The sequence below is a fragment of the Stigmatopora argus genome, chromosome 11 (assembly GCF_051989625.1).
Source record: "Stigmatopora argus isolate UIUO_Sarg chromosome 11, RoL_Sarg_1.0, whole genome shotgun sequence".
Taxonomy (NCBI): Eukaryota; Metazoa; Chordata; class Actinopteri; order Syngnathiformes; family Syngnathidae; genus Stigmatopora; species Stigmatopora argus.
In genome coordinates, this window is record NC_135397.1 from 10,427,954 (window position 1) to 10,446,416 (window position 18,463).

General features: G+C 41.0%; 1 protein-coding gene across 4 annotated transcripts; it reads left to right on the forward strand.

Moving 5' to 3' along the window:
• The first annotated feature begins 2,491 nt into the window (after positions 1-2,491).
• Positions 2,492-18,134, forward strand: foxn2a (forkhead box N2a). 4 transcript variants are annotated; one of them, XM_077613639.1, is made up of 6 exons: positions 2,492-2,658; positions 10,964-11,541; positions 13,097-13,221; positions 13,449-13,498; positions 14,435-14,503; positions 14,786-18,134. In XM_077613639.1, the coding sequence occupies exons 2-6, from the start codon at positions 10,978-10,980 to the stop codon at positions 15,208-15,210; spliced, it is 1,233 nt and encodes a 410-aa protein (XP_077469765.1). In that variant the 5' UTR covers positions 2,492-2,658; positions 10,964-10,977; the 3' UTR covers positions 15,211-18,134. The 4 variants fall into 4 exon arrangements, with proteins under 4 accessions (XP_077469765.1, XP_077469768.1, XP_077469766.1 ...); XM_077613640.1 differs by lacking the exon at positions 2,492-2,658 and adding an exon at positions 2,801-3,048; XM_077613641.1 differs by lacking the exon at positions 2,492-2,658 and adding an exon at positions 10,433-10,508.
• The last annotated feature ends 329 nt before the right edge of the window (positions 18,135-18,463 follow it).

Here is an 18,463-nt window from a genome sequence, read left to right on the forward strand (position 1 = left end):
CTGCTGAAATTGAGTAGCGCGTGTGTGCAGCGCCTCTTATCGCCTCTCTGGCAGTAAGGGAGGGCAAGAGCCTCAACACTTGGCGCTCCGTAAAAATGGTCTGATTCATTTTCCGCCTGAGCGGGTCTCACTGGGGCAGCATCAGAGCAGCCAGCCCACACAGATTTATGGACCATTAAAGCAACGGGGCTCCTGACCACTCTGCCACCATAGGCCGGCTTGCAAAGACACACCGCGCCCTCATTCATGCTTAGCCACTATAAGACAGGATAGATTCCTCATTGTTCATTCCTCACTTTTACTGCCTCACATTCAACTTCACCCAAAGTCTGGAATCCTGCACTTCTTCACCCCAATCCACTTTTATTGTGTGATCGGTTTACTTTTAATTGTGTTCCAGGGCTCTTAGGTTAACGCAGAACTTTAAAATGTATCATCATCATGTTTTTAAATTTGGGGGGGTTGGTCCCTTTTCATCACTTTGATTGTAGTGTGTCACTATGTGTTATACAACTCCCTGTCATGCTCAACATTTCTGATGAACATTAGTGGGGCATGTTGTTTTAGCCTAACCGTTTAACAATCAGATTAGCACTTTGGCTAATGGTCTTGCCTTTTCAAGGCATCCTCTATCAACAGTTTCCCTGGTGATTAATGCTTTGCCTCTCTCCCTCAGTGGCTTTGCAACTTCATCCCTGAGAGTGACGCTGGTAGGGAAAAATAGGAGAGTCTACGCAGCCCGCTGTCCCTAAGAATAGCTTTGTTGCGCAAGAAAATGATGTCAGCATAGGCCTTAAAAGATGAATGAATATAACATGACAATGAAAATGGTTAAATCAACTATTAACCATCTTTCCCTTCTGCTTTTTCTTTTATCATATCTGGGCATGATGTGATGTACCTGTTTATACACAAGGCATGTAAATGATTTTAATAACTAGATTCCAAGACAAATATATCAAGTCAAGCATTTTCCCTGACATGTTGACTTCAACCGTCGCAAAACCTGTTTGTCGAGTTAAAAAAAAAAGAGAGCAGTGTGTGCATCGACAGCAGACAGTGCGAACACGATGGCTGCTTGGCATGTATGTGGGTTAGTGCACAATGAAGGCACACAGGGAACCTATTAGATCAGACCACAGAGAGGTACTTATGTGCGCTTATGAAATAGGTTGAGCAGGGTATCATCCGTATGTGAAAGTTACAGTTTGCTGTGAAGTCGCTTTCAGACAGTAAAACTGCGCTCCACAGATAGCCTTGTGGAGATAACAAAAAAAGCAGCGGTTTTCCACCACATGTAGGCTAAACTTTAAAATGCTGGTATGAAGTTATTTGGAAATTTAACCTGTTTTTTTAGCAGGTATATATTTTTTGCATTTTAATTTTTATAGTTAGCTAACTGACTCAGAGGTGCGAAATGTTTGGGACTTTATAGGCTACAACAGACGAATGAGAAATTTCAAGTCAATCAGACAGCTAAGAGGAGACGCCATTTGAATTGTGTTTGTTTGGGTACTATTTAACGGCCATCGTGGGGCATATTTGATCAATATCCAACATAATTTTCAACACTAATATAGATAAAAGTGTGCTGGTGAATGCAAAAGTCAAGTATTTCCATTAAATTCATGGATGGCAATGATAACATTTGTACCAAAAAGAAAAAAAGACTGTTTTAAAGTATGTTGAGTGAAATAAGGTGTTGAACTTAAATAAATTATTACCCAAGAGTTAATTACAAATTGAGGGGGAGGGGAGGGGCGGCCACGAACTGCATGTTTAAAAACAATGAAACTGAAAGGTGTGCCTGTCAAAATTATTTGTAAACAAAATATAAATACATCATGGGATGTACATTAAATATGCATTCATTTGGACAAGGGACCCCTGCACAATGGGTCCTCATCCAACTTCTATATGCAACACATTGTCAGCCAAACATGAATCACAAATACATTTCATAAATTAGACTTAAAATCACATCTGGCTAAAGTTTAGCCACTAAGCAACCATAAATATTAGATGAGCTCTGGCAACCAAATTTTGCCATTTCTTCTGATTATTATTACTTTTGAAATTTTAGGAATCGTTAAACATTTGATCAACGAGCGTGCTTGCAAGTCTGGTTACCTCCTGAGTATCACCGTTTACTTTAGGTGGGGCCCTGGTGAGGGTCCACAGTGGTGGGTGTGGTGACTCATCCTCTCCCACCCCGAGGGGTTTGTGTTATCTCAACAACATTCAATTTAAAACAACAATTTCGGCGACGACGTCACTGTCGGGAGGAAGTATTAAGAAGGACGGATTTAAAAAAAATTAAAGTGCATTTGGCTTTGCGAGAGGGAAAGAAGCAAAAAAAGTGAAAGCTCGTTTGCCGATGCAAAATAGGATAGCGTGCGCGCTCGTGGAGCCCCTTCGCTGCGGCAGTTGCCAGGGGAGATAGGAGGGGAGGGGCTGTGATTGGCTGGAGTGGCTGTGTTGCCATGACGACGGCTAGGGGTTTGGTAGCGTTGCCGTGCGCCGTGTGATCCGCGCGCTGCGTGCATGGAGGAAGCAGCTGCTGATCTGATCTCTGACATTGTGCGAGGCACACATCCGAATAAACCGCGTCCTGTCGCCTCTTTAAACACGCCGCGCCGAGACCCGTCGTACATGATTGTGAGTATTATAACGCCTTTTTTCCCCCTCGCTTTTGTTTTAAGTCCGCGTGTGTGCGCGCCTCGTGCTTTGCGAGGCGTGTGTTTCGGAACAAGCTAAAAGTAAACGTGGTCAAGTGACTTTGCTCAAGAGCGGCCAGCATGGCAGACTAAGCGAAAGCATGTGGTAGCTAGCTCACCTTACTTCCCCTCTGCTTTTCGTGCTGGAATATGAACGTGCCAGGCCGTTTATTCCAAGCACACACTGTCGTCTATCCTTAGCCATGTCACGTTTATCGACATTCAATCGAGAGAGCGCGTAAAGTTGGCCAATGCTAACGCTAGCGTTGGATTTACCCTCACTGACCTACCGAGCGGCTGCTAAGGCTACTTCGCTTCGTTCGTGGACTGGGTGAGCTCCGGCATTTAACGCAATGCATCGAGTTAAAGCTGTTAAAGCAATCCGAATGGTTGTTAAGTGGTAATAAGTCACCGGGAAACGAGTCTGGTCTGTCGGCAAGTATTGTGCAAGAGTCCACGTCATTGCGCGTAACTTCATATTCCAGGTTGTGTTTGTGTGACTGGTGATTTCATTTCCCCGTTTATCAAGCATTAGGGCATCAACGGCAGCTGTATATTTGTTCTCTCTTCTATAATCTTCGCTCCTACCGTTAAGCTCACATCTATTCATTTTACTGTTTTATTTTGCGTGTTATGTGGACATCAAACCAATCAAACATGGCATGACTGAATTGGCTGAGCATATGATTTCATCTACTATCACAAGATTGTTTCACATGTATGAAGTGATCTGTGAAGAAAGCAAAACATGCCTTGATGCTGACACATTTCTTTAATCATCCTGTAAAAGTGCCAGCAATGTTACAGTTGCAAAATTGTTTACTTGGCATCCACAGCATCATCATTCCCTGGCAACGCTGTATATGGGTGTTTTGTGTTTGGAGAAAGAAGGTTGCATTGTCACAGTGCTGAGTTACTTAAAATAAAATCAAAGTCAAATGGAGATAACGGTGAAGCGGGAACAATTCCGTTGTTATCAATCTTTATTGCCAAGGTTTCTATGGGCACGACCATCTGTTGTCTTCATTGTTGTTCGTAGTCCTTTGCAGTTTTTCCACGTCTGTATGTAAAGAGAGGCCTATGCAGAGCCAGTCCTCTTGCTACCAAGAATAACCAAGAGCCTGCTAACTTTACTGACATTCATTTCTATAAATAGGACCCTGCAATGTTGTTTTTCTTGACGTTTAGTGTAAGTGTTAAGTGCACTCAATAATATTATTGTAATTTCTAGGGAGCAAGAGAATCTGTTATGTTAAGTAGCTTATCATTGAACCTTTACATCCTTTCCATAAATTTAATCAATCATTGAATACTTATTAGAGGTATTGGTGCAACAACAAAAAATGTCTTATGTGATGACTGACATGAGAGTTTGAATGTTTGAAATGGTTTACTATTCTAAGGCAGTTTGCACTAAATGTCTTCATTTTTGTATTTTTTCATGATGGATACTGCGAGCTGCGAATGTAACCGAAACGTTTGAATGAAAGACTGCTTGTTATGGCCTACAGATGAGTCTTATATCTTTTTCGTTAATGCTTCATTTGAAAATTATCGTGTGCTTTCTCTGCAGGTTAACTCAACTTAATTATATGAAATTGATTTGATCATTTTACACAGTTCAACTGCCTATCAGCAGTACAAAAAGGATATTCTGGTTGCAAGACTGCAGGCAAGATAGCTGCTTGACTTCCAATTTTTCGAACAATGCTGTCTGTCTGTTGTCAGTGCATTTTAGACTGTGTGGACATAATGACAATGCTGTTGGTAAGTGTCTCAAAATTAAGTAGCACAGGCTCAAAAAGTTAAATCATGATTTCATGACCACTTATTTAAGCAAGAAGTGAATCAAATATATGTCTCCCAAACCGATTCATTTTACTAGTAGTGTTGCTTTGGCCCAAACTGGGGTAAAAGGGCTCATGAAAGCAGTTGATTAGACTGGGCCAAAGTCCAGCCCATAATGATTTTGAGCTGAGTTGGGTTGGATTATGGAAAGTTACGTTTTGTATTAGGTTTTTGTGTATTTGTGCTCAGAAGTTTTTGTCACAGAGCACCCACTGTGACATTCATAATTCCTTACGAACACTGGTGAAATACTACACTTGATTTTTACAACTTTTAGTATTTGATTTCACTCCTCCAAGTAGCTGTTCCATTTCTCTCTATTAATGATGCAACTGCCCCTGAGGGGATGTGTTCTGATGCCGAAGAAATGTGACCAACTAGACTCAATTTTCATCATGTACAGTACATACAAAAGGTATGAGCTAAGTTTTTTGGCCAATTCGCGCACCAGCCTTAATGCATCAAATTGCAAAATTAAGGAAACTCTGAAGTTATGTCTAGTTAGTCCAAGTCTATGTTTGTTGTTCTTATTTCAGGCCAAATTGCACAGGAACCGCAGTTCAAAATGGTGGTGTGGCCATGTAATCAGTCTTATCACACACAGTATTGTGTACTCTGACCCAAAGTAAATGGAAGGTTGCGTCCTCTAAAATCCACCATGTGCTTTGTAGGCGTGTGACTAACTAGGGTTTTAGATTTGTTGCAAAAGCAGTTACCTCTTATTCTAATTGGCTAACCCAGCCTATAGAGCCAGACCCTCTGGTGAAAAGCCTCACTGTTCTAGTTTTTAAAATATGGTTTACTGAATACACCAAAAAATGTGATTTGTCGATTTGAAATTGAAAACATTCCATTCTTGCTTTTAAAGGAGTACAAGGAATAATTATGTTTCATATACAGTTGACTTATTTTGCCTGCACTTTTTTTAAGGAGGGGTAATCACAAAAATGGTATCAGTTAGTAAATGTACTTAGGTAAGTACTTGTATAGCGTATTTATCTACATGGCTTTCCGATGCGCTTTTGCTTAGCTTTTAGCTCTGCTCAATGACACACCAATGGTGGTGTGCCATTGCTGTCGTTTTGATGTGAGAATAACAGTCTGTGGCTGGGTTGTCTTGATGAAACAAACACACATGTTTTTTTAGATTGCCTGGAGGGAGGTCTCACACTGTCTATAAGTAAAGCCCGCAAAGGTCCCGATTTTTAGGGTTCCTTGATGGTTTATACATTGCCCATTGTATTTGCATAAATAAACAAACACCAATCAATTTTTGTCTCAAAACTCAAACCATGTAGAAAATAACAATTTAACCAGTTTGCCTCAAACCATCGTGTCATCAACTTCTAATTATCTTATTAGTGTAGCGTACAGAGAAATTTCTGAAACTTGTTTTTTGATTTGATAATGACACGTTCTGCATATCGCAAAGTAGCTATGCATGTCTAATGTCCGATGAGTAGCGCCTCATCCTCCACTCTTTTCTAACTGGTGGACACAAGATGCCGCTGATTAGGACACGCCTCACTGACAGCACTGATGTGACCGTTTCCTTGATTGAGTAGATGGGAAAGGAGAAACACAATGGGTGTTTGTTTTATCTTCCCTGGTACAATTATCGGGTTTAATTTCATTTACGGCAATGCGACTATACCCAGGCAGGATCTAAGAACTTTTTATGCAAGTAGTGTGCTTCGCATACAGTACTGGGGGCCAAGTTTTTATGAAAATACAGAATAGGCACACTTCTGCATATGATAAAAAAATCTCTAAATGTTTAAATAATGAAATGTATATCTATTTATCATTTTGAATTCCTTACAAATGGTTTTGGCAGCGGGAAATGGAGCCCAAGACAAGATGTTAGAATTTACTGAGTTATTATTTTCATTATGCTAGGAAGGCCTTACCAATCTTTTTTAAGTTGGTATTTTAGTAAAATTTAGCATAAAAAGTGTTTTGCGGTGCGTCAAATTGTGTTGTGTTTTCTGTTTGTTTTTAAACCCTCAAAATACAAACATGTTGTAAGTGTAGAACAGCATACCTTTTAAAACCTTGCCTGGTGTTAACTGACAACTGGTAGAAAGCAAACAGTATGGCCATGCTTGCTGTTTATGGTATTTCAAAGTATATGAGGTCATGGTGGGAGGAGGGTTTCTAGACAAGACGGGCACATGACCCTTGAGATAAGGTTTCAGTGTTTGCTGGGAGGCAGGTTTGTACTTTGGAAAAGTAACTTCAGATTAGGGCCCAAGTGCAGTTTGAAATGATAAAATGTCTGTGTCTTTCCCGGGTTACTTTTATTTGCTGTGTGTCATTAACAGGCTTGGGTGTTTGCTACCAGGCTATAAATGTTTGGCCTTCTTTTGCAATAGCTCAATCTTTTGGTGTAGCGCTGGCCCAACTGTAAGTGCTCTCTGACTTCGGACTTCCCTCATGGGCGGGAGGCGTTTCCTTCCCTACTGGTTGTCTCTTTGTAATTGTGACATGAATACTGAGTGCTCAGAAACATGGCAGATAAGGTTAAAGTCAAAGTAACTCCTTTTTTGTTTGAGTTCTGTGCGAGGGTTTACCCCCATTATTTCTAAGCTGTTTGCTTCACCACTGTCCCTACAAAGGCGATCCTAAATGGGGTAATTTTGCCCCTAAAATTTAATGCAGCGCACCAAATTTGAGTAGATTTTTAGTAGGAGACATCAGCATAACCCTTGTAAGTTTGCTGGTGTTTATTTTTTGTATTACTTTTTTTGTCACTGGCAAACTTGTTATTGCACCTGCATACAGTTGATAAAATATAACCGAACTGATTGCTGTGATCAATGTAATTTTTTCCTGGTCTTTGATCGCAATCATGAAATCATCCAGGGGAGAAAAGGTAGTCGAGCCCTGTAATGCATTTGATTTATTTATTTATAATCCTATACTTAATAAAAAACATTGCAAGCCGCATCACTCTCATACAAACATAATCATGTCTTTTCATCAATTTCAAGTTTGGATTTGGAAAGTAGTCACAAACACCTCAGACAGTTTCGAATAACAGCCATTGGGGCTTTTCGACACACCTTTGTGTACCAAGAGGTGTAACTGGTTTGTGAGGACTAGTTTAGTTAGTGGTTGTGAACAAGGTGTGGTTCAAAAGCCCAAGCTTTCCGTCTGAAATGATGTAGTTCCTCAAACTCTAATGTTGTACATAATGAGGACCTAAAGTTAAGTATGCCCTCATGACACTTAGTCATAGGACAATGCCATCCAGGTTGGCAGCTGTCTTTTCCGCTCCTCTTTGTCAGACAGGTTTTACAGGGAACAGCATGAGACTGCTGGCCTCAGCAGTTTCCGCCTGTATTGATCTCCCCACATCAGCTCTTCATGCGTAGACATGAGCGCAATCGCTTCCCTCACCACACAGGCTGCCGTTGCAACTGATTCCTAAAAGTCAGATCTGCTGTCCGAGATCGTCGCTGACACAGCCATGGTCTCTCCTTTGCATTCTGCTTTACCTATATGTGAAACATCAGTGGCTTGATCTGCCACTTACAGCTATCTTTGTGCCTTTGTGTCATTTTCGAAAAGGCTAAGTGCTTAACAGGATAAAGCAGCAGTTTGAAAGGGGAAAAATTGCCTTGGCACCTGCTGTTTGTCCCTGCCTGTTTGCACATGAATATGATGCGGCTCATGCCATGCAGAGCTATTTTAACTTGCAGATGAGCCATCAGGTCAGCACCATTCCAGCTTTGGTGTATTTTCAACGATGAGCTGAAGTTAGCGGGCAGACCCATCTCATTGACTCCGCTGTTTACATTCTAGTGCCCCATTCATATTTGGATTCTTACCTCCCTCTGGGTGTATTTAAATGGGAGTGAAGTGCAATCCTGACAAATCCAGGCGTAATCTAACATCGGAATGCTCCTCCAACTATTCACCTTGCCTCTGTTCTGATGGCCTCCTGACATATCGTGTTGCATTATATGCTATATCTTTTTGTTTGACTTTTGTGGAAGTGGTGATTTGCTCTTGCCTGGCTTAATTGACTTGCAAAGTGCACTTTTACAATAAAGTGAAGTTTTATTTCTGTATTCTTCGGTATTTATTACTTTGTCATGAGACTGGATTAATTGAATTTCCATGGATATAAAAGGGTTCTTTGGTAATCAAACATTTTGGGTGAACGTCACAGAACAAAGTAAATTAATTACGTAAGAATCTCCTGCAATAGTGGAAATGTGTGTTGTTGTTTTTTTTAAACCATTGTTCTTTTAGCTCAATAAATATTTTCAGTAAGCAATGGATTCTTATCAACACTAAATGATAACATCCTTTGAAGAGTACCGGCCATTCTTTATGAATAATGCAGGTTAATGCATTACCTACTGTAAACTGCAACTTGCACACATCCAATCGATCCCACGTTGGTGAAACCATACATATCACCCCTGGCAGAGGTATTAAAACACTGCAAATACTCTCAAGGCCAGAGTAACCTATGATTCAAACTAAAGGAAATTGGGATTGTCTGCTTCTAAATGTTCCTCAACCCTCATTCAGGGTTAAGTGGTAATTTAGTAAATGCACTAATGCCCTGCTCCTTCCTCTCCTGTTCTCACTGCCTGACTTTCACAAACTGATTTGTGTGTATATGCATGCATACACAGATATTCTCTCTCTCCCCCATTTTCCTGGCCAAACACTCTTTAGTCTGACCCAATTCCTATTTATCACAGAAATGAAAAGATACGCCTATCTGACGGATTAAATGTCCGTTTACATAGCTGCATTGGTCCACATTGAACGCATCACACATCACCAACACTCAGTCATCTGGTTTCCACACTCAGGTGTCGCTGCATTTCTTTTGGCAGTGTAAGACAACATGGATTACTAATTTTCCTACTCTCGTTGTGAGATTTCTGTTCTTTAATTGAAAGGAAGACATGGTTGTCATGGTGACACCCAAGACCTAAAGCTTGTTGTGAGCTGAGCCAAAGAGTAATCTCTTTGTATGTTTGGCCTTACCAGTGTACAATGTGCTTACTTGTATTTGTTGGGGAAATTTATTTAAAAATACAGTAGATGTTGATATTAACACGGGACTCAATAATATAGCATTTCTGGGCACAAGGAAAATTCATTACCAGTCCAAATCTTGCCTGTCAGTGGGAGTAATTTAAAAAAAAAATTGCCCTGATCTAAATTTAAAATAAGAGACCTATTTTTTCCTTCTCAGCTGTTTTGATTGATAGACATGCTGAGTAATGATCAAAATCTTGAGCTGAAACTGTCTTTGGACAATCGTGCATGCTTAGTTTTGCCAAGGCATGAAAAAGATTTTTGAACAGGGTGAAATAAGGTGATCACACGGTTGGAAGCATTGCAATAGAGTATTTGGTATAAACTAGTGGGGTTTGAATTTTTACCCTGCCCGGTTCAAGGGTTTACATCTGCGAAAGTCGCCAATCTGACAACTGAGGGCCTGTGTACGTAAGCCTTGGAAACTTTTGCATGATCAAATAAATTGACATTACTCACCGTGTACAAAATGTGTCATTAATTCATGCAATTTAGCTTTGTAAAATTCACTACTGTGTTTTACAATAGCGTGTGGAATTTCCTCTTAATGTCAGAACAAAAGACCTCACCAACAGTAGACTTCTGTCAGGCAACAATCTTATAGCTAAGCCTGTAAGAGCGTTCCGTGTAAGGTGGAAGCACTCATTTGATTCCAGCAGTCATTGGCGGGAGTCATGCTCATTTACACATAACGAGCGGCCGGGTCTTGGCTGAATGAGGTGGGCGTCAAATTGCATCAATGAGTGGAGCCTTAAGTCTCCTCAGTTGCTTGAGAGGATCTCATTGAAAGTCCTTGGCTAAAGTCAAGAGCTGGAAAGCTAAGAGGTCCTCAATTTTTGCCACGCATGGAGGAGAGATAGAGACTTGGGAAATACAGTTAAGTAAAAATAATCTTGTGTCAACAAAGACATTACCTCCTATGTTCCCTCTAATTTTCCATATGTCTTGGCATACCGACAATCTCCCTGAGCACACTGAGGACCACTGTGAGCAACATAAGAAGTGCTCGCTATGGCCTCAACAATATCACACCTGCCACAAGCTGGTGCATTTCTACTACCCATAAATGATCTAGCCATAATAAAATGTAATCATTAATATTCATAAATAAAACATCTTCATAAATGTCACTATAATATGCACAAATCTGACTAATATATATTCATTTATATACGTACATACGTACTAATCGCACACAGCACACAAGAAAACCTGAGTGTATGACTAGTAGCACCTCTGTTAGTAGTATTCTAAATATATGCCACATTTGACAACAGTATCTGATTGATCTACTGTTACCTACTTGACACCATTCCCTTTTTTTTCTACAGACCTCTTTGATTTAATGGGTCCAATTATTGGGATGTCACCAGACAAGAAAACGGAAATTCCGGGTATGCAAGAAGAGCGGACATGGCTCCGAGGTGTTTGTGGAGTGGGGACACTACCCGAGGCGGAGTGCGCTTCCAGTCCTCTTGCAACCAGCGTGGATCGGACTGGAGGTGCCGAAGATGAAGAACTCACCAACCTCAACTGGCTCCATGAGAATCTGCTTCAGAACTTCACGTTGGGAGGTCCTGAGGCTCAACCCAGTGCCAGCCCCCTCTTTGACATCGAAGGAGACTACGGACCCAACCAGGGAACTTCATCGTCATCGACAGCCTCCAGACATAGTCGAGGAAGAGAGCGGGACTCATTGAAGTCCAAGCCCCCCTTTTCTTTTTCGCTCCTCATTTACATGGCCATTGAGCAGTCTCCTAGCAAATCTCTACCTGTCAAGGAAATCTATGGCTGGATTCTTGAGCATTTCCCTTACTTCTCCAACGCACCGACTGGCTGGAAGAACTCAGTGCGTCACAACCTCTCCCTGAATAAATGCTTCCGCAAGGTCGAAAGGACATTAGGAAAGGTAGGTCATTAAGCTGCCGCCTAATTCTTTACACTTATAGCTGGTTATAGTATGGTTACATTTAATTTGTCTTTAAAATCTGCTTTTGTCACAAAATGTTCTATTTACCTTTCGGTTGGGCAAAATAATGTAGTATTTGGCAAATCCATGAATAGAGTGTTTCAATATCTTGTCTATCAAGTAAAAGCGGTATAAATGCCCAACGCGATAAGCCTGGAATTTCATCCAGGTCGCAGCTACACAGGAAATGTACCGTTTTTGTATGTTAAAGGTAGTGCAACTCTAGAAAGAGAAATTGAGTTTTTTCAAAGCAGAGTGGCTATTAAGCAGCCACTTATTACGAACCTCTTTGAATAATATAAATCTAGATCAAGCAAAAGAAGAGTTTATTTTTATGTATTTTATATGATATTAGAAAACGGTGCAAAACTATTTTATTGATATATATTGACAAAAAACAGTTTCTACATATAGTATGTACATAGTGAGACTGTACATTTGTTGTTTGTGTATGTAGCTCTTATAATGTGAAAAGTAAATTCAGTTATAGATTTAGAGTGAATACAATGCCCATGCTCACATATATAGAATGAATACTTGTACATACCCAGCGTTGTCAGAATTTTTTGACAAACTGTTTTGCGCATATATAGTTTTGGTCACACCGGTTGCCATATTGAGCTTCGGTATGACTTCAGACTTGGGACAGGTAGAGCCCGCGGTGCCAGGACTGTGCCTGGCTACAACTTGATATGAGAGCATAATGGGAGGTTAGCACTCTGTGAGTAGCAACAACGGAGTAGCGCAAGTCACTCAGCATGCAGGTGCACAGTGTGAGCACTTCGTCTGCTGACAGACCAGCGCCAGTTTCACATGACACTGGCTGGTGGTTTCCGTTGCCATGGAGACATTTCCTTCTTCCTGCATCAGGGACGGGCTGGTAATGTGAGTCAAGGTTATTCTCCACCCTCCCTCGTCTGCTCCCTCAGACTGGGCAAGAATATGCCGCCACCAGATAATGTGAAAGTTAACACACTACGCACACATCACCGACAGGCAGATTCATTGTTTACGTTGAAGCAGTGCCAGTATGTGGGGGAAAAAAAACTTAAGTTACATTGACAGTCGCCATTGAGAGAAATGCTGTTTAAACAAGGCAATGTTTTTGTTTATTTACCCAGTGTTTTACTTCACTGGAAAGTACAGTAAATGCCAATTACATGATATTTTTTTCATTTCTATAGGTGGACAATTGGCCTTAATATAAGTAGTCATTGGGTATGAGTCATCTTATGGCATGGAACGCCACAAGCAGGAAAAACAATTCCTGAGCTGCAAGGAAATCTGTGATGGTTAATTTGTTTTTGTGGCCTGAAAAGCAGCTAGACAATGAAAACATTTTCTCAGTTGCCTTCTGTAGTTTTACTCATCACTGTGGAATGACTGATTATTTTAAGACTTCTCAAACTTAAGTGGTTAATTTGTCATCATTATCAGGTTCAATGATGTTCATTTTTCATACTCTCCTAAAGTCTAACTATCACTGTCATTACAGGCCAATGGAAAAGGTTCTCTCTGGTGTGTGGACCCAGAATACCGCCCCAACCTGATCCAAGCCCTTAAGAAGCAGCACTTTCCCACCGCTCATGCCTTCTGTACACCACCCGCCTCCCCGCCTAGGTGACCCTCTTCATTTGCCACAGTAAATTTTGACAGGATGTGACGATGCAGGAAATTGTTTTCAGGCCATCAAGTCAGACCGTTAGTCTGAATTAAATGGCCTTAGTTCTTTGAATTGAAAGATGGTGTCACTTTGAACTGTTAAAGTGGTGTCTGCTTTTTTAAAGGTACACGTTTCAAATTCAACCGTGAAACTTTTTTCCCTTTTTGTTTTATTTTTCCCACAGTGCCTCCTCACCCCCTCGACATCTCTTTCTGCAAGGTTGCTCATTTAAAGGTGGGACTGAGATCTTGGTCTTTGTATTCTCACACGCTATGCCGATTTGTATTCTGGTGCTAATGTGCTTGTGAATGTATTGCAGTTGTGGTGCTTTTTTTCCCAGTCACATTTCAGTCACATAACATCCAGCATCTCGTCCCCCCGCCTCAATTCTTAGTTTGATTTATTACTTTCAAGTCATTGATGCCTCATGTGGTCCATTCGATGCCTCCGCTACAGCTCCCTCCTCTCTCTGCCTCTTAGATTTGTAACCTTGACAACAAGCAGAGGTTCTGCTGGTGCTGAGTGTGGAGCACTCAATCTCGCTGTAATCATTAATAATTTAGAGCCCCAGAAGTGAGCCATGAGGCTTTTAGACACTTTGTCAGGTCTGAAAAGATCAGATGCATTTTCCCTATCAGTGGCATTAATTTATCTTCTGCTTTGTTTTGATAAATCTTTCTTTTGTACAACCCAGAGCATCAGCATTTTTGGGTCACTCAGCTGTCAAGTGTTACAGTTTAGCTCATAATACCACCGTGTAATATTAGGAACGGTTAAACCCTTGTGCGGCTCATGGTTCCACCATGGGACGGAATTACACACCTACTGAATAAAGAAAGTAAGCTGGAGGACATGCAGCATTTTGGATTTTTTTTGTGTCAGATGGCTGTCAGCAGAAAGCAGACTTTTAAAAAAACTGATACGCCGCATGCTGGACTTCAATGGATTGTAGACAATGTTTTTTTAAATTTATTTTTACTTGGTACTTTTAACGGAAGAGTGACAAAAAGTGGTACAACACAGATAAGTTATGCATTCCATTTGCGGCCCTAATGCGACCCATACCTTGGTTAAAATAGGGCTTGAGCAATGTTAAAGGAACAGAAACAGCCCTCTATTTTGCTCTCACACCTTAGGACTGACCATCATGCATGTTCTCTCCTCTTCCAGAGTCTGATATTGATGCCGCCACTGCCATGATGCTCTTAAACTCTGCCCCAGGGCACCACGTTGACCCATGTAAGAGAATCCAACAGCAACCATAAGTTCACCCTCCTCACATACCACCCAAATCATTGCTTAAGTGTTTTTTATTTATTTATATGCTGGTCCATTTCTACACATTCATTTGGGTTGATGATGTCATTGTATGTTGTATTCCAACTCAATTAGATTAGTTTTAAAAACATTTTGAACTTGGCCCTTTAACGTTGCTAGAAATATCTATTAAAAGTTTAATTTGGGCTTCCTGGAAATCTTGGTATACCACTCGTGACTTTTTGCTCCCTCTGTTCCCGACAGGCAATTCTGACAGCCCGCTGGACCTTTCCAGACCCGACTCGGTCTTAGTGAGCAGCGATCCAAAGCAGGACCACAACTACAGCAGTGCCGCCCTGCAGCGTTGCTCCTCCCGGTCTTCCTCCTCGTCCCTGTCCTCCTTAGACGAAGGCGGTTGCGAGCGCAGGCAGTCTCGCCGCGCCGGTAGCGAGGGCTTCCACAGCGACGAGGATTCCGACCTCTGGGACGAGAGGGGGGCCAACCAAACGCAGCGTCACCCACCTGCCATCAAGCGGCCGGACGGCAAAAGGCCGCGACGTGAGGTCAAGCCGGAGCTAGATGAGGAGCTTAAAGAGGCCGCCGGGTCTTTGCTGCACCTCGCCGGTATACGCAGTTGCACGGAGGGCTCCAAACGCAATGTGAAGAGCACAAAACTTAACAGAAAGTAAAGATACTCCGGACCCTGTGAATCCTCATCTCTACCCCCCAACCCCCCTGTTGTGTGCCCCGGTTTGCCTTCTTCTCCTTTTTCTCATCGTATATTGGCCATTTTGAGCCTATCTTTTGTTGTTTGTTTTGGATATCTTTGTCATATAAAACAAATGGCAATAGTATTGTTCACACAGGAGAACGAAGCCATAATGAGACTTTTGCAACTTGGGGGCAGTCACAGAATACAGGGGCGCGGGGTGTCTGGGCTGTGGAGTACTGGATCAAAAAATGACCTACCTGCTTCTGTCGAAATAGACGATGGTGAATCAAGATTTTGTTTATGCTCGGAAAAATGGGAATGGGTTTTCTAACTCAAAGTCTTGCATGCTTCCTCCTCAAACCTGTATCCTCTTCCAAGTGAATCTGTGTAAGAAGCGAACGAGTGCATGTTTGTAACAGAGAAAATCTAACCTCTTGGTGTTACAAGTTTTCCCTCTTTTTGTGCTAAGAAAAAAAGAAAAGTAAGGCACGGTTTCAAAATACCTTGTGCTCCAAACCTCCTCTTGTGAGTGAGATGCAATAATGAATCCACAACCTTAACTTTTTCACCTCATTTAGTATTGTGACTTTTTCTGCCCCTGAGATACTACTCAAGCTACAACTAAGCGAATGGATGAAATAGCTTTATTGTCTTGTTATGCCATGAACATAAAATGACACACAAGCACTGACTTTCAGGATTTGCAAAGTGTGGGAATAGTATTTACTCTGCTACTGCCAAATTTTACTTGCAAACTTTGCCACTCAGCTTTGCTTTGTTTTGATCTGTCATTCAATTTCACCTACCACAGTTTTACATTTATGTCGCAGATGTCTCAAATGAACATCTGCCTAATCAGTACGTGCGCATTGAATTTCTTCCGTAGCTTTTATGTACTTATTTTATTTAATGTGTCTCATTCGGTCCAAACCCATGACGAGAGGGTCGAATGCCCTTCTAATGCAGGGCGAAAAAAATGTAGCTGTGCTGCTTTTGTATGGGATGGAAAATAACCACTGGTTCTCACACCAAGATTTGTCTAATTTGGGAGAGAGATGAGTTTGAAAAACTTGACAGTACTTTCGTAGTGGCACACAACTGGAATCCGTATATATTTTTGTGCTGCTCTCGTGCTTAGCCCTCACTTCCGGTCGATTGCTGGTGTTCCTTTTCAGAGTCCTTCCTCCTTAAAACAAAATAAGGAAGTTCAAAAACCCCTTAAATGTGTTTACGGTCAGCTGATTGCATACATTCGGCTTTCTACGGGAGGTTGTAAACCACATTTCTCATTTGAGGGCTTTTAAAGCAAAAGTATCACACGTAACAAGAACAGATATGCATAACTGCAATCTCATGCCACATGTTTAAAGAAAAGAAAATGCACCACGCTTTGTTCAAGTGGCTGCAAGTATAGCATGCAAGGTCGGTGCCAAACAATTCACTGTGCCACTGATGTTAAACTGCAAAGGGCCATGATGACTCTTTCCTAATTGCCACAATATAGTAAAATGTAGTCATGACTTTATGTCCCGGTTTTCTGAACGGCACTAAAAAGAAATGCGAACAGACTGGACAGTAGATGCTGCAGACGTACAGTAACTCGTGCATACACTGGTCTTATTTTGCTGTGAAAGAAGAACAAATTTATTGTTCATGAATCGTTACCTTATTTATAATATTAATTTATCAGGTGGAAATGCCATCTAAACACTGGTCATCTGAAAAGAATGACAAGGCACATTTATTGTTTTTTTTTTCTCATAAGAAGTATTCTGTCTTGCTAAGCTTTTTATTTCACAGCAATACATCCTTTTCCCTCTTTATTGTGTTGTAATGATTCAGATTTGTATTTTTTTTGCCAATTGTCCATAGAGTGGGTGTTTTGTTTATTTTTTGCAATTCAAGTTTGGCTGCCAGATGTTCTTTGCTTATTCTTAACCTTAACAGAACATGTTGATTCACATTAAACCCTCATTTTGCTGCCAAAATTGATGTATGCCCGGGGATGTGCAAAATGTCACATTTCCCCATTGTGCTGTAGATTTTCGGATTCAATCATTTTACATTTTGTCTGCATTTTTTTTGTTTCGATTCATTTTCTTTTTTTTAATTTTTATTACTTGAGCTAACTACAGAATACTACTGCCAATCATCAGTCATGCTTCCAGGTGTTGTGAACTGTTGTGATTGTCACTGGAAACTGGAGCTGACTGACGCATGCAGTCTTAAGACTGCTCCTGTACTTGCAGATCCCAGATCCATTTTGAGCTGAGTGGGGAACCTAAATCTTGACACTATTTGATTCAGGTGCCAGACGTCAGAGTTAGACGAGACCATTTGACCGACAAATTTTAATCAGAAACTATGATACACTTTGGAATTTTTGAAGTGATAATAATAAACTGATTTGTAGGGGTTTCCACTTGCACAAATTTGATCGTCTTCAGAAAAGTATAAACTGAATTGCCCCCAGAAAGGACCAAGGTTCCCCACCCATGCTAGAGAGACTTCTCTCCCTCATTTATTTTGTAGCACTTGTCAAATGAAAGTTTTTTTTCCTTTCAGTGACACAACACAGAACATTTAGGACTGCCACAAGACTAGCGTCACACAACACCAGTTGCTCTGTTGTTCATCAGCTTTTATTGAGTATCGGTCATGTGGTTCCCAGAATGTTGTTCAAGCTCCTGTATGGATATTATTTGAATTGCATTGGTTTTAAAAATAACTAAAGACTGCCAGGCCGGTTTGTGTCTGCAATGGCTTTTGGATGACACATTTTTTGGTTTTTGTATGCTAACCTCTGTCGAGAAAATGTTCATAAGATTTATTTTCGCCAAAGATATGCAATTGCATTATATATGGTATTACAAAACTATTAATAAAAACCTGTTCTTCTTATTGCTATGAACACTTTGTCTGTTCTTACGAACCAGTGTCAAATGTCTGAACTTGCTGCTTGTACATTTCGGATGGCGAAACCCTAACACTACATATAAGCTAATTATACCACTATACCATTCATGTGGCAGCCTTCTTGGTTTTCACATTAGCATGTCACGGCCGGCAAATATTTCCCACTAAGTCCGACTGTTTTAGACATGTTGTGACTGCACAATTTGCGATCGGCACCACGTGTGCCACTCTTCCGCCACTCATTGCCTCCTTCTTCCTGCTATGCTTTTTCACTCTTCCAACATGGCAGCTTGCCAAAGTTGCACCTTACATTA